The sequence below is a fragment of the Tamandua tetradactyla genome, chromosome 5, assembly GCF_023851605.1.
Source record: "Tamandua tetradactyla isolate mTamTet1 chromosome 5, mTamTet1.pri, whole genome shotgun sequence".
Lineage (NCBI taxonomy): Eukaryota > Metazoa > Chordata > Mammalia > Pilosa > Myrmecophagidae > Tamandua > Tamandua tetradactyla.
This window is the reverse complement of record NC_135331.1, coordinates 43,152,083-43,173,787: the sequence shown is the minus strand read 5'-3', so window position 1 is coordinate 43,173,787 and position 21,705 is coordinate 43,152,083. Positions and strand designations below refer to the sequence as shown.

Here is a 21,705-nt window from a genome sequence, read left to right as displayed (position 1 = left end):
CAGCAGGAACACAGCAACCTGGTGTAGAAAAGTAGTTTCAGTGCTCACATTGTTTAGAACTGCTAGCACATGGTGACAATAAAAAGCATTTCAGTCAGTGATATTGTTTTAAAAGTATTGCTGTCTACAAACCCCTGTGCCCTCATCAGGGGCATCACAGCAAAAGATCATTTCCCATATTCACTCATTCATTATTAACTGAGTATCTTGAGTGTTAGGGACTTAGAAGGTATCATTAGAGAGTACTGTTACCTTGTGTTCTTAAAATAAACGAAGAGTGAATATTTAGTAAATAAAAACGTTCACTTACCTTTCTTGAATTTATGTATAGGGAGTTTCTTAAGTTGATCTTTACGAAGTCTGTTTCTTCTAGCCCTGTGTCTGTCCTGGACAAATTTTGTGATCTAAAAATAAGAGAAAAAAAGGAGTCAGATATTAAACATACAATCAGAAAACAGCCATTGAAAGAAAAATGTCCTTTAGGTTTTTGGATAGACACTGTAAGCCAATCCAATTCACTTAAATCCTAACCACAATGATATTATGAATGCAAAGCAGTGAATTATATTAGTGATTAGTTAGTTACCCTTTGCATTTTTATTAATTGACCTTGATCTTTAATTTACTGACAGAGGCATTATAAATAGTTTGATTGCAAAAATACAAATGGTACACTACACTACAGATTATCAAGACTTTAATGGATCTAAATGAATGGGGGAATTAAGATTCCTTTAAGTTATGGAAAAACAAAATTTTCACACATATACTTATTACATATTGTACCTTTTCTTTTGGGGGAGGTGCATGGTCTAGGAATTGAATTATTGCACTTTTAATTCCAGCAGCACAATGGACAAAATTCCTCTATAACAAATATTAAGAAATGTTGGGTAAAATATATAAAATATTTAACAGTATAAATTGCTATACTTCCAAGAATGAAAGGAAAATCTATAAAGGCCAGAACCAAAAAGGGAGCATCAAATGCACAAGCTGATGCTTCTTAACTGTGGAGTATACTGGACATAGAAATAGACTCTAATGGCAAGGGCTTGGAGGTCCACTCCCATGCAGAACAGGTGACCAGGCCTTGAGGCTTGCTTGAAGAGGAGGACTGGAGCTTAAAGAGTATGCAGACAAAAAAGATCACTGAAGGCCTGCATTCTAAATGAAAAGGGTTTTTCCCTTTTGCATTATGAAGTCACTTGTTTGTCATTTTTAAGGTACTCTTGAGAGGGGACAACAAGTTCCCTGTAAGAAACTAAAACCTTGAATCTGCCCCATGACAGGATTTCTAGTATGAATCATACATTTTTAACTAAGTGGAAATCCTCAGTCTGAGAAATTAACCTAAAAAGTAGTCTAGCGCATATGCTATCATGGAGATCATGACAGAAATAAATGCAATATGACTTGAGAGAGACACTTTCACAATGAGGCAACATATAATATATGCAGAAAAAAAACTGGTATTGACAATAAGGTATCTACCATCTCCAGTAAGAAAAAATGATGCACCAGCAGCAAGAGTCAGCAGATAATACCAAATTAGACAGTTGGTGCCACAATAATTTAAAGTGTGTTTAAAAGAAAGCCTTATTTTATAGCAGTCACATTTAGTGTGGAGTGATAATTATTATTTCTGAATTTTGAGAGGCTGTTTTATATATGTATAACCTGGTATTGAGAGATAAGAATGAAACCGATCAGGTCAAGATTAAGGTAATTCAGAACACAGGGGTAAGGAAGACATTGTCTATGTTTTAGAACTTTACCTACTCTTTGAAAAAGGAAAGAAAGGTTTATTTTGTCCAGAACCTAAATTTTCTGTAGCACATAATCTAACTCAACCTGTCCGGATACCTCATTTAAACAACTGAAACAGGGAACCCAGAATAAGAATGAGGGTCTTTAATCCTATATAGCTTAATGTAATGCCTGGATACATCCTAGAATATATTAAGCAGATAATAAAAAAGTAATGGTCAAAAGTTAAAAAAAAAAAAAAAAAGTATTGGTAAAGTCCCCTGAGGGATGGGAGAAAAAAATATGGAACTATTAAACTTCATCACCAGGGATATCACAGATAGTGTGTCAAACATTAGGGACACCCAAATCAACAGGCCAAGCTCTTGATCTTGAGGCTTGCTCTTGTGAAGCTTATGTATGTAGCCAAGAAATCTGGCCTACCTACAGATATGCCTAACAGTTACTTCTGGAGGACCTCTTTTGTTGTTCACATGTAGCCTTACTCTCTCTAAGCCCACCTCTGCAAGTGAAATCATTGCCTTCCACCTTACATGAGAAATGACATCCAGGGGTGAAAGTCTACCTGGCGGTGTGGGAGATGACTCCCAGGGATGAGCCTGGCCCTGGACCATGGGATCAATAATACCATCCTGACCAAAATGGGGAAAAGAAATGTAACACATAAGGCATCAGCAGCTGAGAGAGTTCAAAGAGAGTCAAGAGGCTACTATAGAGGTCACTCTTAACAAGATTCAGTTAGACATTGCTACCTATCGTAACTTGCCAAACCCCAACCAAAACCATTCCAGACAATCCTAAAGACTATCTAGAGCAATATATAAGATTCTACAAAGGTTCCATGCACTAGGGTAACTTTCCAGAAACCTAAAACCTCCAGATGGGTCTCTGGACCAGATAAGTCCTGAAACCTAGAGGGCCCAGACTGTCTAGAATATCAGCTAGTTCCATCTCCCTATCCCATATTACTGACAGCCCCTTACAACATGAAAAAGTTAGAATGGCCATAGCCCAAATACCCCTAAAGAGCAGGAGGAATATCAAAGGTGATGGATACAGAGAAAGTAAGGTTTTACAAAAGAGCATGATTGCTGAATCATTATATAGATATTCCTTTTAGTCTCCAGTAAAATAGAGCTGCTAGAATAAAAACCTAAAATTGTGGAATTGCAACCCATACCAAACACTGAAATCTAATTGCTGTGCTGTGCTTTGAAATTTGTTGCTTTTTTGTATATATGTTATTTTTCACAAAAATGAAAAAAAAAAGTCAATTGTGATTATAAAAAAATATTTATTCCTTCTAGCCCCCAATGTTCTGGAGTAGCTACAAGAAAAAATCTGAGATGATAGTATCGTAGCCCATGAGAAACTCTGGGATCTGTCCTGTAACTACTTGGTGAAGAGTGCTTTGAAAACGATTGTTTTTCTCTTTCTTTGCTTTGTGTATGTGTTGTACTATACAATTTAAAAAGTTAAAAAAAAAGCCTTATTTACCAAAAAAGGAAGTAGGAGTTCTGAAAAATTATCAAATAAGATTTAAAAAATGAAAAAAAAAAATCACTGACACTAAAAACTCAATAAATAGCAGATTAGACACAGCTGAAAAGAAAATCAACAGCCTGGAAGAAAGAGCTTTAGAAAATACAACACTGAGAGAAAAAGAAACCAAACTATGAAAAACACATGGAGTGCAGGTCATAAGACACAGACAAAAGAATATGAAGGTATAAAATAGGTTTAAAAAGATAAACAGAAGAGGATAGAGAAAAAGAAGAAAGAATATTTAAAGAAATACTGCCTGAGAATGGCCTGAAATTGATTTTTAAAAATTTATCATCACAAAGAGTCCTAGACAAAATAATTACAAATAAATCTAAACCTAGGCAAAGAGTAGAAACTGCAACTCACTAGACATATAAAAAATTTTTAGAAACAAATCGGAAGGAAAATTCAAATTATCTATCAAGAAACAATATACCAACAGCATGTTTCTCTACAGCAACAGGAAAGACACAATATAACAATACCTTCAGAAAGATGAGGTAAAATAACTTTTAATGCAGAATTCTGTAAGTGGCTAACCCCTATTCATTAGTATGAAACAGAAATATTTTAATGAAATTAGTGTGAAAGAACATACCATTCATAGCCTTTCTTGAAATAACTACTATATGGTATAATCAAAGAAGCAAACTGAATCCAAAATGAAGGAGTGTGTGGTAGACACACTCCAATGAGACATACCCCTTTTATAATCTCCTCCCCTTGTTGAAACCTGTGACTTACTTCTAGCTAACAAAATATAGCAAAGCTGCTAGGATAATTAGTCCCTTGATTAAGTTATATATTATATGGAAAAGCTGATGAGCTATTCACTCCTATGATTGTTTTATATAAGACTTCATCTTTGCAGACTCGAATAAGAGATTATCTTGCAGACTTAAAGAAGTAAGCTGCCATGCCATGAGAAAGCCACATATAACGGAACTGTGAATAGTCTCTAGGAGCCAAGATTGGCCACAAGCTGGTGGTCAGTAAGAAAATGGGGACCTCAGTCCTACTTCTGCAAAGAAATGAATTCTGCCAACAACACATGAGCCTGGAAGAGGACCCTGAGCTCCAGAAGGGAGCATAGCTCAGCTGGACATATAGCATCTCTCTGTTCCTGTTCACTTAAGAGATAGACAGCCACATCCTTTTTGTGCAATGTCAGCCGCATCTTTGAGACATGATGATGAGTCATAATAAACACATTTGGGTATATTGGGTACCTGGTCACCAGGGCTGCTGTAAACAGCATGCATGTTCCAGTATGATTCCACCCACAGCAAGTTCAGGCAAATTCAAAGGCAACATCAAGGCTAAGAATGGGAAACTTGTCATCAGTGGGAATTCCATTACTATCTTCCAGGAGTGAGATCCCACCAATATCAAATGGGGTGATCCTGGAGCTGAATATGTTGTGGAGTCTACTATTGTCTCCACGATCATGGAGAAGGCTGGAACTCACTAGAGAGGTGATGCCAAAACAGCCCATCTCTACAAATTTCAGCCTTTTGTGTTTGACACGGGCAAGAACTGTGAGAAGTAGGGCAACTCCATAAGGTGGACCTTATTGTCTACATGGCCTCCAGGGAGTAAGAGCCCCCTGGACCACCAGCCCCAGCAACAGCACAAGAGGAAGAGGTTGATTAATGAAAAGAACATAACAATATGACTCTGGTAACAGAGCTTCAAAATACAAGTGGTAAAATTTGATAAAATGACAAGGAGACAAATCACAACAAGGGTTAGAAAACCTGACATCCTTCTTTCAAGAATTTATAGATCAAGCAGACAAAAAACGAAAATTGAAATAGAATATTTGAACAAATTACTGACCAACTGGACCTGATAGACATCTGTAGAACACTCCATCTAACAATAACAAAATATAAATTCCTTTCAAGTGCACACAGATCATTTATCAGGATAGACTACATCTTGGGTCATAAAACAAGTTTCAATAAACTTAAAAGGAACAAAGTGACACAAAGCATGTTCTCTGACCACGATACATTAAATGAGAAATGAGTAACAGACAGATCACAGGGAAATCCCCCAAATATTTGGATATTAAATAACATACTTCTAAATAACTCATGGGTCAGAGAAGAAGCCAAAATTGAAATTAGAAAATATTTTGAAGGAATGAAAATGAAAACACAACTTACTTAAATTTGTGGATACTGCTTAAAGCAGTTCTTAGGGGGGAAATTTATATTGGAAAATAAGAGAGGTCTCAAATCAATAATCACAGTGCACACCTTGAAAAATTAGAAAAAGAAGAGTAATGAAACATACTGGCAGTTTTAGCCAGTTCAACAAAGAAATAAAAGGAAAGAAAAAAGTAAACTATCTTTGGATGCTCAAACTGACCGTTGTTAAGCTGGCTACATGACCTTACAAGGCCTTACTTCCCTCATTTGTAAAACTGGTGTGAAATAACAGCACTTACTTTAAAGGTTTGTCTTAATATCAAATGAAGTAATCCACGTGTGGTGGTTAGAAACTATATGTATCCCAGAAAAACATCCTTAAATTTAATCCATCCCTGTGGGTGTGTACCCACTGTAATTAGGACCTCTTGATGAGCCTATTTCAGTTAAGGTGTGACCCACCTCCTTCAAGATGTGTTTCCTAATCGTGACATTTTGTTGGTTTGTCAAGAGTGATGCCATGATGAATTCCAGAGTGCTTCGATCAGTGAGTGGAAAAGTATTCGCAAAGTCCCCTTCAGGGAATGGTGAGAACAGGGAGAAATTCAACTTCCCCAAGTTGAATTCTTGATATTCTCACAAGCAGTGTGGACAACCAAACCTACAGGCTGAGCCCCCAGTCTTGGGGTTTGTTCATATGAAACTTAGCCCCACAAAGGATAGGTCAAGTCTACTTAAAATTTAGGCCTAAGAGTCACCCCAAAACGAGCCTCTTTTGTTGCTCAGATGTGGTCCTCTCTCCAGCCAACACAACAAGCAAACTCACCACCGTCCCCCTGTCTACATGGAACATGACTCCCATGGTGTGGACCTTCCTGGCAACGTGGGACAGAAATCTTAGAATGAGCTGAGACTCAGCACCAAGGAATTGAGAAAAACCCTAGAATAAGCTGAGACTCAGTAACAAAGGATTGAGAAAACCTTCTTGACCAAAAGGGGGAAAAGTGAAATGAGAAAAAGTGTCAATGGCTAAGAGATTCCAAACAGATTTGAGAGGTTATCCTGGAGGTTATTCTTACACATTAAGTAGCTATCACTTTGTAATTTAAGATGTAATGGAGAGGTTGGAGGGAAGTGCCTGAAAATGTAGAGCTGTGTTCGAGTAGCCATGTTTCTTTTTTTTTTTTAATGATTCAGTAATTATGTTTTTTTATTTAATTAATTTAAAAAATTACAAGAAACAAACATTTCCAACACATACACTCAGCAATTCACAATATCATCATATAGTTACATATTCATCATCATGATCATTTCCCAGAACATTAGCATCAATTCAGAAAAAGAAATAAAAAGACAACAGAAAATATAACAAACAGAAAAAAAAAATTTTACATACCATACCCCTTACTGATCCCTTTCGTTGATCACTAGCATTTCAAACTAAATCTATTTTAACATTTGTTCCCCATATTATTTATTTTTATTCCATATGTTCCTCTCATCTGTTGACAAGGTAGATAAAAGAAGCATCAGACACAAGGTTTTCACAATCACACAGTCACATTGTGAAAGCTATATCATTATACAATCATCATCAAGAAACATGGCTACTGGACTTCCGGAGAAGATGGCGGCTTAGTAAGACGCGCGGGTCTTAGTTCCTCCTCCAGAACAGCTACTAAAGAAACAGAAACGGTACAGAACAGCTCCCGGAGCCATGACAGTGACCAAAAAGACAGCGTACCCCATTCTGGAATGGCTGAACCGGCTGGGAGAATCTGCTGCGGTGGGATTTCCGAGGGGCGTGTGCTTCCCCGGGCAATGGCGGCTGGCGGCTGGAGCCCCTCCCTCCATCCTTCCCGGGCTGGCTGGGAGATTTGGAAAGGCGGTCCCCTCAAGCTGCGGCGGCCGGCACCCCCCCCACCATGCGCGGCCTCCCGGGCCGGCTGGGAGATTTGGATCAGAGGTCCCTCAAGCCGCGGAGGCCGGGGACCGGGGTCCCTTCCACACACGTGGCTTCCCGGTTCAGCTGGGAACTTTGGATCGGCACTCCCCCAGGCCGCGGAGGCCGGCGCCACCCCCCACGCACGGATTCCCGGGCTGGCTGGAGATTTGAATCGGCACTCCCCCAAGCAGCGGTGGCCGGCGCCCCTCCCTCCCTCCTTCCCGGGTCGGCTGGGAGATTTGGATCGCCACTCCCCCAAGCCGCTTCGGCTGGTGACCCTCTCCCACAGCGAGAGTCTTCCAAAGTTAAAGGAGCCACAGCATCTTTTACTGGTGGGACTGCAGAGACGAGCGCCACATACTGGGCAGGATAAGAAAAACAGAGCCCAGAGATTTCACAGGAAAATCTTTCAACCTGCTGGGTCCCACACCCAGGGAAATCTGATTAAATGCCCAGACGCCAGCAAAGAATAACGGATCACGCCAGGAAAATTGAAGATATGGCCCAGTCAAAAGAACAAACCAATAGTACAAATGAGATACAGGAGCTGAGACAACTAATGCTGAATATACGAACAGAAATGGAAAACCTCTTCAAAAACCAAATCAATAAATTGAGGGAGGACATGAAGAAGACATGGGCTGAACAAAAAGAAGAAATAGAAAGTCTGAAAAAACAAATAAGAGAACTTATGGGATTGAAGGACAAAGTAGAAAAGATGGAAAAAACAATGGATACCTACAATGGTAGATTTAAAGAGACAGAGGCTAGAATTAGTGAACTGGAGGATGGAACATCTGAATTCCAAAAACAAACAGAAACTATAGGGAAAAGAATGGAAAAATTTGAGCAGGGGTTCAAGGAACTGAATGATAATATGAAGCGCACAAAAATACGTGTTGTGGGTGTCCCAGAAGGAGAAGAGAAGGGAAAAGGAGGAGAAAAACTAATGGAAGAAATTATCACCGAAAATTTCCCAACTCTTATGAAAGACCTAAAATTACAGATCCAAGAAGTGCAGCGCACCCCAAAGAGAATAGACCCAAAGAGGCGTCCTCAAAGACACTTACTAGTTAGAATGTCAGAGGTCAAAGAGAAAGAGAGGATCTTGAAAGCAGCAAGAGAAAAACAATCCATCACATACAAGGGAAAACCAATAAGACTATGTGTAGATTTCTTAGCAGAAACCATGGAAGCTAGAAGACAGTGGGATGATATATTTAAATTACTAAAAGAGAAAAACTGCCAACCAAGACTTCTATATCCAGCAAAACTGTCCTTCAAAAATGAGGGAGAAATTAAAACATTTTCAGACAAAAAGTCACCGAGAGAAATTGTGACCAACAGACCAGCTCTGCAAGAAATACTAAAGGGAGCACTAGAGTCAGATACGAAAAGACAAAAGAGAGAGGTATGGAGTAAAGTGTAGAAAGAAGGAAAATCAGATATGATATATATAATACAAAAGGCAAAATGGTAGAGGAAAATATTATCCAAACAGTAATAACACTAAATGTTAATGGACTGAATTTCCCAATCAAAAGACACAGACTGGCAGAATGGATTAAAAAACAGGATCCTTCTATATGCTGTCTACAGGAAACACATCTTAGACCCAAAGATAAACACAGGTTGAAAGTGAAAGGTTGGGAAAAGATATTTCATTCAATTAACAACCAGAAAAGAGCAGGAGTAGCTATACTAATATCCAACAAATTAGACTTCAAATGTAAAACAGTTAAAAGAGACAAAGAAGGACACTATCTACTAATAAAAGGAACAATTAAACAAGAAGACATAACAATCAAAAATATTTATGGACCGAACCAGAATGCCCCAAAATACATGAGGAATACACTGCAATCACTGAAAAGGGAAATAGACACATATACCATAATAGTTGGAGACTTCAATTCGCCACTCTCATCAATGGACAGAACATCTAGAGAGAGGATCAATAAAGAAACAGAGAATTTGAATATTACAATAAATGAGTTGACCTAACAGATATTTATAGGACATTACACCCCAGAACAGCAAGATACACATTTTTCTCAAGTGCTCATGGATCATTCTCAAAGATAGACCATATGCTGGGTCACAAAGCAAGTCTTAACAAATGTAAAAAGACTGAAATCATACACAACACTTTCTAGGATCATAAAGGAATGAAGTTGGAAATCAATAATAGGCGGAGTGCCAGAAAATTCACAAATACGTGGAGGCTTAACAACACACTCTTAAACAACGAGTGGGTCAAAGAAGAAATTGCAAGAGAAATTAGTAAATACCTTGAGGTGAATGAAAATGAAAACACAACATATCAAAACTTATGGGACGCAGCAAAGGCAGTGCTAAGAGGGAAATTTATTGCCCTAAATGCCTATATCAGAAAAGAAGAAAAGGCAAAAATGCAGGAATTAACTGTCCACTTGGAAGAACTGGAGAAAGAACAGCAAACGAATCCCAAAGCAAGCAAAAGGAAAGAAATAACAAACATTAGAGTAGAAATAAATGAAATTGAAAACATGAAAACAATAGAGAAAATGAATAAGACCAGAAGTTGGTTCTATGAGAAAATCAATAAGATTGATGGGCCCTTAGCAAGATTGACAAAAAGAAGAGAGAGGATGCAAATAAATAAGATCAGAAATGGAAGAGGAGACATAACCACTGACCTCACAGAAATAAAGGGCGTAATAACAGGATACTATGAACAACTTTACGCTAACAAATACAACAATTTAGATGAAATGGACGGGTTCCTGGAAAGGCATGAACAACCAACTTTGACTCAAGAAGAAATAGATGACCTCAACAAACCAATCACAAGTAAAGAAATTGAATTAGTCATTCAAAAGCTTCCCAAAAAGAAAAGTCCAGGACCAGACGGCTTCACATGTGAATTCTAACAAACATTCCAGAAAGAATTAGTACCAACTCTCCTCAAACTCTTCAAAAAAAATTGAAGTGTAGGGAAAGCTACCTAATTCATTCTATGAAGCCAACATCACCTTCATACCAAAACAAGGCAAAGATATCACAAAAAAAGAAAAATACAGACCAATCTCTCTAATGAATATAGATGCAAAAATCCTCAACAAAATTATAGCAAATCAAATCCAGCAACACATTAAAAGAATTATACATCATGACCAAGTAGGATTCATCCCAGGTATGCAAGGAAGTTTCAACATAAGAAAATCAATTAATGTAATACACCATATCAACAAATCAAAGCAGAAAAATCACATGATCATCTCAATTGATGCAGAGAAGGCGTTTGACAAGATTCAACATCCTTTCCTGTTGAAAACACTTCCAAAGATAGGAATACAAGGGAACTTCCTTAAAATGATAGAGGGACTATATGAAAAACCCACAGCTAATATCATCCTCAATGGGGAAAAATTGAAAACTTTCCCCCTAAGATCAGGAACAAGACAAGGATGTCCATTATCACCACTATTATTCAACATTGTGTTGGAGGATCTAGCCAGAGCAATTAGACAAGAAAAAGCAAAACAAGGCATCAAAATTGGAAAGGAAGAAGTAAAACTATCACTGTTTGCAGACGATATGATACTATACGTCGAAAACCCGAAAAAATCCACAACAAAACTACTAGAGCTATAAATGAGTACAGCAAAGTAGCAGGTTACAAGATCAACATTCAAAGATCTGTACCATTTCTATACACTAGCAATGAACAAGCTGAGGGGGACATCAAGAAACGAATTCCATTTACAATTGCAACTAAACGAATAAAATACCTAGGAATAAATTTCATTAAAGAGACAAAAGACCTATACAAAGAAAACTACAAAAAACTGTTAAAAGAAATCACAGAAGACCTAAATAGATGGAAGGGCATACCGTGTTGATGGATTGGAAGACTAAATAAAGTTAAGATGTCAATCCTGCCTGAATTGATTTACAGATTCAATGCAATACCAATCAAAATCCCAACAACTTATTTTTCAGAAATAGAAAAACCAATAAGCAAATTTATCTGGAAGGGCAGGGTGCCCTGAATTGCTAAAAGTATCTTGAGGAAAAAAAACGAAGCTGGAGATCTTACGCTGCCAGAATTTAAGGCATATTATGAAGCCACAGTGGTCAAAACAGCATGGTATTGGCATAAAGATAGATATATCGACCAATGGAATCGAATAGAGTGCTCAGATGTAGACCCTCTCATCTATGGACATTTGATCTTTGATAAGGCAGTCAAGCCAACTCACCTGGAACACAAAAGCCTCTTCAATAAATGGTGCCTAGAGAACTGGATATCCATATGCAAAAGAATGAAAGAAGACCCATATCGCACACCCTATACAAAAGTTAACTCAAAATGGATCAAAGATCTAAACATTAGGTCTAAGACCATAAAACAGTTAGAGGAAAATGTAGGGGGATATCTTATGAAACTTACAATTGGAGGCAGTTTTATGGACCTTAAACCTAAAGCAAGAGCACTGAAGAAAGAAAGAAATAAATGGGAGCTGCTCCAAATTAAACACTTTTGTGCATCAAAGAACTTCATCAAGAAAGTAGAAAGACAGCCTACACAATGGGAGACAATATTTGGAAACAACATATCAGATAAAGGTCTAGTATCCAGAATTTATAAAGAGATTGTTCAACTCAACAACAAAAAGACAGCCAACCCAATTACAAAATGGGAAAAAGACTTGAACAGACACCTCTCAGACGAGGAAATACAAATGGCCAAAAGGCACATGAAGAGATGCTCAATGTCCCTGGCCATTAGAGAAATGCAAATCAAAACCACAATGAGATATCATCTCACACCCACCAGAATGGCCATTATCAACAAAACAGAAAATGATAAGTGCTGGAGAGGATGTGGAGAAAGAGGCACACTTATCCACTGTTGGTGGGAATGTCAAAGGGTGCAACCACTGTGGAAGGCAGTTTGGCGGTTTCTCAAAAAACTGAATATAGAATTGCCATACGACCCAGCAATACCATTGCTAGGTATCTACTCAAAGGACTTAAGGGCAAAGACACAAACGGACACTTGCACACCAATGTTTATAGCAGCATTATTTACAATTGCAAAGAGATGAAAACAGCCAAAATGTCCATCAACAGACGAGTGGCTAAACAAACTGTGGTATATACATACGATGGAATATTATGCAGCTTTAAGACAGGATAAATTTATGAAGAATGTAATAACATGGATGGACCTAGAGAACATTATGCTGAGTGAGTCTAGCCGAAAACTAAAAGACAAATACCGTATGGTCCCACTGATGTGAACCAACATTTGAGAATAAGCTTGGAATATGTCATTGGTAACAGAGACCAGCAGGAGTTAGAAACAGGGTAAGATAATGGGTAATTAGAGCTGAAGGGATACAGACTGTGCAACAGGACTAGATACAAAAACTCAGAAATGGACAGCACAATACTACCTAATTGTAATGTAATTATGTTAAAACACTGAATGAAGCTGCATCTGAGCTATAGTTTTTTGTTTGTTTGTTTGTTTGTTGGTGTTTTTTGTTTTTTTTCTTTTTTATATTCATTTTTTATTTATTTTTATTATTATTTTCATTTTTTCTCTATATTTTCATTCTATATCTTTTTCTGTTGTTTTGTTAGTTCTTTTCCTAAATCGATGCAAATGTACTAAGAAATGATGATCATACAGCTATGTGATGATATTAAGAATTACTGATTACATATGTAGAATGGAATGATTTCTAAACGTTGTGTTAGTTAATTTTTTTTTTAATTAATAAAAAAAAAAAAAGAAACATGGCTACTGGAACACAGCTTTACATTTTCAGTCAGTTCCCTCCAGCCTCTCCATTACATCTTGGATAACAAGGTGATATCTACTTAATGCATAAGAATAACCTCCAGGATAACCTGTCAACTCTGTTTGGAATTTCTCAGCCATTGACACTTTGTCTCATTTCACTCTTCCCCCTTTTGGTTGAGAAGGTTTTCTCAATCCCTTTATGCTGGGTCTCAGCTCATTCTAGAGTTTTTCTCAATCCCTTGATGCTGAATCTCAGCTCATTCTGGGATTTCTGTCGCACGCTGCCAAGAAGGTCCATACCCCTGGTAGTCATGTCCCACGTAGACAGGGGGAGGATGGTGAGTCTGCTTGCTGTGTTGGCTGGAGAGAGAGGCCACATCTGAGCAACAAAAGAGGTTCTCTTGGGGGTGACTCTTAGGCTTAATTTTAAGTAGGCTTGACCTATCCCCTGTGGGCTTAAGTTTCATATGAACAAACCCCAAGGCTGGGGGCTCAGCCTATAGGTTGTGGGGGAGGGGTGCTGGCCGCCGCAGCTTTGGGAACTCATGGTTCTGGGGGGTGCTCGCCACCAGTCCAGCTGGTCCAGACTGGGGTACGTTGTGTGTCCGGTCACTATCGTGGCTCTGGGAGCTGTTCTGTACTGTTTCTGGTTATTTAGTAGTTGTTCTGGAGGATGAACTAAAATGCGCACGTTGTTAAGCTGCCATCTGGATCCGGAAGCTTGTTGAGTAGCCATGTTTCTTGATGCGGATTGAATAATGATATAGCTTTCACAATGTGACTGTGATTGTGAAAAACTTGTGTCTCATGCTCCTTTTATCTACCTTGTCAACAGACGAGTAGAACATATGTAATAAAAATAAACAATAGGGGAAACAAATGTTAAAATAAATTTAGTTTGAAATGCTAGTGTTCAATGAAAGTGAGGGGTAAGGGATATGGTATGTATAATCTTCTTTTTTAATGTGTTCATTTTATTTCTTTTTCTGTTGTCTTTTTATTTCTTTTTGATTCGATGCAAATGTTCTAAGAAATGATGAATATGCAACTAAGTGATGATAATGTGAATTACTGATTATATATGTAGAATGGAATGATCACATGTTAATGTTTTAGTTTGTTTGTTATTAATTTTTTTAAATTAATAAATGAATTTAAAAAAAAAACACAATTAGCAGGTGGGCCACAGTGGCTCAGCAGACAGAGTTCATGCCGGAGACCCAGATTTAATTTCCAGAGCAAAAAAAAAAAAAAAGATGTGTCCTAATCCTCTTACTGGGGTCCTTTATAAGAGAATGTGATTCAGATGGAGAGAGATAGCCTAGGAAACAAGAAACTGAGATCAATGAAACCTGGAAGAGACTAGCAGATGTCACAATGTGTCTTGCCATGTGACAGAGAAATGAAGGACTGCCAATAGCTGGTCTTTGGGAAGAAAGCATTGCTCTAATGATACCTCGATGTGGATATTTTCAGAGCCTCAAAACTGTAAACTAATAAATTTCCATTGTGGAAGATTATCCATTTCACGGTATTTTGGGGAGCAGCCTAGGAAAGTAAAACACCATGTAAAACTCTCAGCCTACTAAATATTGGCTATTATTTAAAAAAAAAAAAGTAAACTGTCTTCATCCTTAGAGGCCATGATCTTTGTGCTGGTTTGAAATGATGTAGAAAAAGCCATGTTTTAATCAAAATCTCATTTTGTAAAGGTAGAATAATCCCTATTCAATACTGTATGCTTGAATCTGTAATTAGATCATCTCTCTGGAGATGCGATTTAATCAAGAGTAGCTGTTATGCTGGGTTAGGTGACGACATGTCTCCACCCATTTGGGTGGGTCCTGATAAATTTCTGGAGCCCTATAAAATAGGAAACATTCTAGAGAATGAAAGAGATTCAGAGAGAGGAGAGAATGCTGCACCACCACAAAGCAGAGAGTCCACAAGCCAGCAACCTTTGGAGATGAAACAGGAAAACATCTCCTGGGGAGTTTCATGAAACCAGAAGCCAGGAAAGAAAGCTAGCAGATGATGCTGTGTTTGCTATGTGCCCTTCCAGCTGAGAGAGAAGCCCTGACTGTGTTCGCCATGTGCCTTTTCACTTGAGAAAGAAATCCTGAACTTCATCAGCCTTCTTGAACCAAGGTGTCTTTCTCTGATGCCTTTGATTGGACATTTCTATAGACTTGTTTTAATTGGGACATTTTCTTGGCCTTAGAACTGTAAACTAGCAACTTATTAAATTCCCCTTTTTAAAAAAGCCATTTTGTTTCTGGTATACTACATTCTGGCAGCTAGCAAACTAGAACAATCATCTATATAAAAATCCAATGGAATCTACAGCAAAGCTATTAAAAGATTAAATCAATTTATCCAGGATACAAGAACAATGTAAGAGGCCTCTTGCTCTCCATATTTCTTTACTTGCAAAAATACCTGCATGCTCCTTTCTCTGCATGTGTATTTAATAAATTTCTTACCTACTTGCTCTATCTGGGCTGTGCCTCTGAATTCTTTCTTATGGCGCAGTCAAGAACCTGGAAACCAAAATTCCATAACATATTTTGGTGAGCCAGCCAGGAGCCATTTCTCTCCAACAGTCTGGACTGATAAATACCAGGAAGTTTGGCCATGTGCTGCTGCTGCCTTTTCTTCTCACTTGGCTCACTGCTATTGTCTCCTATGTCCTTATTTTCATTACTCTCTCTAGGAATCTAGGGGCTCTGTGTGGCTCCCCCAGGATATAACTTCGGTGCACCCCAAGCCCCAGGCTACCTCTTCAGAGGTGGTAGAAGCCCTGTCTCCAGATATGTAGATCCAAGAAGGCTCAGGGTGGTGGGTAATTCTGCCCTTTGGGGCTGACTGGGGGTTTCTCCCTGTGTTAAGCAGGAGTCCAATAGGGGCAAAATGAGTCCCCCTCTTTTTGTCTCTTTCTTTCCTTCCTTAGCTCTCTGAGCCTTACCTTTACTCTTTCTTCCCGCTAGCCCCCCAGGGACCCAGGCCCTACCTGCTGAATCCATTCCTCTTTTTACCTCTTTGACAGAAGTTCTCTCCTCTGCCTCCATAAGAATCTCCTTTTTATCCCTGTCTGGCTTTATATGCCCTCTGGGACATTCTACCTTTTGTAAAATAAGATTCTGGGCTAAGGGTTCTTGAACCAAACAAGGTGTTGTCTTTGACATTTTCTAGGGAGTCACCTCTGAGTTAGGCCCATAGGGAATTGGGTACTTTCCACTGGGAGTATCTACCCCTGAAAGCCAGAAATGGGGTTTAGGGGGTAAGCAAAAGCTCTGGCTATCTTAATTAAAAGAAATTGAGCCTGTGAGAGCTGGTAAACCCCCCATTTTTCTTAAACTGAGCACACAGGCGTTCTTGCTTTCTGCTCACTCACAGCATCTGCTCTCCAATCTTCACCCACCCAGGGCCAACCTGGACTGCAGTTTCTCCTCCCTACTATTGTGCTTTAAACCTTGGTAGGCCTTTCTCAAGCTACTAGTGTTAAGTTTGCTTTCACTTTCTAAAATCTGCACTGCAAAGGACAGCAAGAGCCTCACTCCCAGCCCTATCCTATTGTATATCTATTATCAGACCCTGTGGATTGCCTACCTAGGGTATGTCCCCCTTAAGGGGAGCACATTTCTTTGCCACATGCTCTTTCCCTCTAACTCACACCAGGGCTAGCACCAGGAGATTCCCTCCTTAAAGTTTCCATTCTATTAGGCAATAAGTCAGGTAGTTTGTTAAGAGATAGATACCAAAAAATAAAAAAAAAAAAAAAAGAGATAGATAACCAGGAAGTTGGGTGGGTTAGCTTAGCAGCAATGGGATGGTCTCAGCCCATCTGTCTCCTGAATCTTTGAGAAGGCCCAGGGATGCCGGGGGATAGATGCGGGGCACTTGATCGCATGGCAGCCAAGGGATCAGCACTTAGAATGGCAGGCTGGTGACCTGGGACACCAAGCACCAGGAAATCTGTCTTTTTCTTCCTCTTCCTTAAAGATGGGTGGTGCTTCCAATTCTGTGTGGTCACAGTGTTGCCAAGAGAATAGCTGACAGTAGCCCACAAATGAAACAGCAAACCTCTTTTATAAAAAGGAAAGAAAGTGACAAGAAATTCCTCAAATACAGCTGTTATATCCTTATATCAGGACAAACCTATAAAGGGCTCTTGCAAATTATGTTATTCCCAGGAGGACACTAAGAGGCTTTTTCTTCATGACTCAGGGAGAGGCAAATATTTAAATAATCCACTTTTAAATAGCCCCCCTCCAGAATACTCATTTTCTATTAAAATCCATTGCGACCAAATCTAAACTTCCTTTCTAAATTATGCTCTTTTTAGTCTTCAGGAAACAGACAACATAATGAAAAAGGTCTCTTCTTTTTCCTTTTCCAGAAAAAAAAACGGGAAATGCCAACAATCAGTATAAACTAAAAGATAGAAGCACAGCCCTCCAAGGGACTCTCAGTTACAATACCATCCTCCAGTCTGTAAAAGAGAGGGAAAGTAGTCAGAAATTCCCTATGCCCAAGTATCTATGGCTCTCTATGAAGACAAGGAACTAAGAGGGGCTTATAGCTTGTACTATACCCATGTCTCAATTTCCATTAAAAGAGAAAACACCTGTTTATTAATTGGCATGACAATGTACCACCAAGCCAGTTAAAAGTAATAAGCTAAGGGAGATCACTCAGGAGAAAGATGAAAAACCCAGCCTTGTTCCAGAGCAACAAGTGGAAAGCCCTAAAAAGTTACTAATACACACCTGGATTCCTGGGAAAGTCAGATTTTCCTCGGCACCCATTTCATCAGTCAGTCTGTCCCTGACATTCAGGAACAGCTGCAACAGCTCCCCATGGGCCCACAAACTCCTACTATTGACTTATTAGAAACTGCCTTTTCTGTATTTAACAATCAAAACAAGGCTGAGGAGGAGGAGAAGGCAAAGAGATGAAGCAAAAGGCCAGAGAACAGGCTCAGCTTATTGCAATTGCAGTTAATAGTGCCCTGCACCCTCATGGCTCCAAGCTTCAAGAGTCTTCTTCAACTGTGTGTCAGAGCACCACTGGCAAAGAGCAGCCAGAAATCTCAAGACAACCCTCAAACTTGGACCCCACTGGGGCCTGGCTGCAGGTGCCAACAATATGGACTGTGGGCCCAGGGATTGCACTGTCTCCTGAAGTGGGTGCAGGAGTGCATCTTGAGCCCTGCTCATGGCAAGTGAAGAAGACTGAGGGTGCTTGAGGCCATGAATGGCTCTGCTGACTTCACATGTGACCAATTTAAAAGTGCCCCAGGTGACACTGGCAGGACAGATAAGATTATTAAATTTTTAACACTGGAACCACTCTGTACTAAATTGGCACTCTGGGCCTACCTCCACTGAGACCTGCCTAGTTATAGGAGTTGATGGTAAAGCCAAAGCTAAAACCTTCACTATTCCTCTCCTTTGTGGGTTCAAGGACATTCTAGGGTCCCATCAATTTCTCATTGTCCCTGAATGCCCTAACCCCTTCTAGGAAGATCTTTTTCACTCCCTGGGGGCCATTTTAAGACTAATAATCCCAACTTGCGTTTACCCCCTTGTTTGCATGGAGGCCCCTACTAGATCAAGGTTGCTTGGCATCCAAGAGAAGATCCTCAAGCAAATAAACCCACCTATATAAAATGAAAGCAACCCAAGGCTAGCCCAAAATACATTCAAGTTTTCAATCCTATCCTAAAAACTCATCTTTGTATCCCTCCTCACCCTAACTCTCAACCTCTATTTATTTTTATTTTTTATTTTTATTTTTTGCATGGGCAGGCACCAGGAATCGAACCCAGGTCTCCGCCATGGCAGGCTCTGCCACTGCACCACCACTGCCCACCCTCTTTTTTTCCCATCTTCTATTTATTTATTTACTTTTCTGTATTTATTTTTAAATGGCAAAAAGATAAAATTCCCACCCTACTCACTTAAGTAGTACTGTCCCAATGGTAAACTGTAAAATTCTAAATGGCTAAGAAGACTTTTAACCAGAACCTTTGAACAATAAGTGACTTATGCTGACCCACAGATTATCCCTATGTCCTTAGGCTAAATGATAAAAACAAAGATAAAATTCTGAATAGAATCATCAGAGTCTGCACGCTGCTGTCAAAGAGACTTCACAAAAGCAGTTCAATTAAGCCTCTAAGAATAAATGACTGACCAAATCAACATAAACATTAACCTCCTGGGGTAGGGAAATTAGAACCAACAATTTATACAATAGGTTTTATCAATGTCCAGTTTTCAAGAAAAAATAATTACAAGACATTCAAAGAAACAGCAAAGTTTGAGACACAGAAAGGAAAAAAATAGTAAGCAATAGGAACTTCTTTTGAAATACTGCACTTGGCTGACAAAAACATCAGTGCAGGCAATAAACAGATGTTCAAAAAACTAAAGAAGGAAAAGAATAATTTATGTTCAGTGAATAACGGCTAAAGAGTTAAAGAGGAGTGTGATGACAATGTCTCAACAAGTAGGGACTATCAAAAAGTTAGAAGTTATAAAAACACCAAAAAAGAAATAATGTAGTTGAAAATTAAAGTAGCTGAAAAATCACTAACAGGACTTAACAGTAGATTAGAGCTGACAGAAGGAAATGTAAGCAAACACGACAACAGGTCACTACAGTCTATGCAATCTGAAGAACTGCAAGAAGAAAGTGAAGGAAAATAACACAGCCTTGGCGAAAGTACACTATCATGCACAAAATGGAGAAACAGAAGAAGAGATAAAAAACGGGGCAGAAAACAATGTGCAAAGAAACAATAGTTGAAAATTTCAAAATTTGTTGAAAAATATTAATCATCACATCCAAGAAGTTAAACAAACTCCAAACATAATAACCTCAAAAAGATATATGCCCTGATACTTCATTATTAAAATGTTTTCAACATACAATGATAAAGAAAATGTTGACGGCAGCAAGACTCATTATGCACAAATACAAATAACCAGTGAAATTAACAGCTGAATTCTCATAAAAAACCTCAGAGACAAGGAGTAGCTTTAGGCATGATCAAAATAAAACCCTGTCAATGAAGAAACTTTTATCTAAAAAATAAATAAATAAAACCAAGTGTCTAGTCTTCAAAAAATGAAGGTGAAATTAGTGACCTTTACAGGTGAAAAAAGGATAGGATTTTTGACTAGGTGCTCTGCCTTGAAGAAAATTAGTAGTCCAAGTCATGCTTCCTGTTGGAGTCACTACACAGAACAAGGATGGACTTCTTACTATCCAAAATTTGGATCAGATGTTGTGATTGATGATGCCATGCACATACCATGAAGGAAAGCCACACACAGAAGCCAAGAAATGAAATTAAGAGAAGCTCACAGAAATATCCTGAGAGAGTAAGCCACTGAAGCCAGAAACTGAAAGCAATGAAACCCAGCAGAGAAGAACCAGCAGACATCACCATATTCCTGGCCATATGACAGAGGAGTCCAGATTACCAGTATCCTTTCTTCTGAGAAGGTATCATCCTGTTGATACCTTGAGGTGGACATTTTCACAGCCTAATTACTCCAAATTGTAGGTTAATTAATTTCTGTTGTAAAAACCAGAAAACAAACAAACAAAAAACAAGCAAACCATGTATGCATGTAAAACGAGAATTTAGTTTTCTTTGTAAAATAATGTAAATTGTTAGTCTATTCTTAAACTTGATCTTAGCCAAAAGCCTGAGAAGCGATGTTAGTCTCTTTTAATGAAAAGTTATAAAAGTTTTTCTTAAACATCTGAGTACTTTGTCTAAAATATAAAAACTTTATATCAGAACAATATCCTTGTTAATGTTTGTTGACCTTATCATCCTTTATTTCAGATGACAAATCTTCTCACTCTTAAAGGAAAACTTACAAAAGATTTGTTCTCTCACCTCGTAAAAGTAAAGTGCTAAAATAGTTTAACATATTACCTCAAAAGTGTTTAAGAAGTATTAATTATTTCTATCCTTCTGTTAGCTAAATTTGCATGGGTAAAATGTTATTCATATATTTAGAAATGGTTTCTATCCTAATACTAATCTGTATAATATTAAAAGTTACAAATCATGGGAACAACCAAATTTGCTTGTCAGTAGTTACACTGTTTACTCTATGGCTTCTCTAAAAGTACAGATAGTCAGCTATAAGTCAAAACTTCATCTTCAACAAAAGAACTTCAGATGTCAGGAGATAGAAATAGGGTAGATATTGGGTAATTGGTGCTGTAGGGATACAGATTGTACAACAGGACTGATTGTAAAAATTCAGAAATGGATAGCACAATACTACCTGATAGCACAATACTACCTGATTGTAGCACAATAATGTAAATACACTGAATGAAGCTGAATGTGAAAATGATGGAGGGAGGAAGTTGGGGGCATATATGAAACCAGAAGGAAAGATAGACAATAAAGACTGAGATGGTACAACCTAGGAGTGCCTAGAGTATATAATGATAGT

At 38.4% G+C, this 21,705-nt stretch overlaps 2 protein-coding genes across 6 annotated transcripts in view; one reads left to right on the top strand and one right to left on the bottom strand.

Annotated features, from left to right (window-relative positions):
• RNF13 (ring finger protein 13) overlaps window positions 1–21,705 on the bottom strand; it is a 259,826-nt gene that overhangs the window by 30,156 nt on the left and 207,965 nt on the right. For all 5 annotated transcript variants that reach the window (XM_077160759.1, XM_077160760.1, XM_077160762.1 and 2 more), the window contains one exon: window positions 311–404. In XM_077160759.1, the coding sequence (XP_077016874.1) occupies window positions 311–404 (94 nt within the window). The remainder of the gene's footprint in view (window positions 1–310; window positions 405–21,705) is intronic.
• The window catches only part of PFN2 (profilin 2), a 67,508-nt gene that overhangs the window by 38,916 nt on the left and 6,887 nt on the right, over window positions 1–21,705 (top strand). The gene's annotated exons all lie outside the window — the stretch shown is intronic.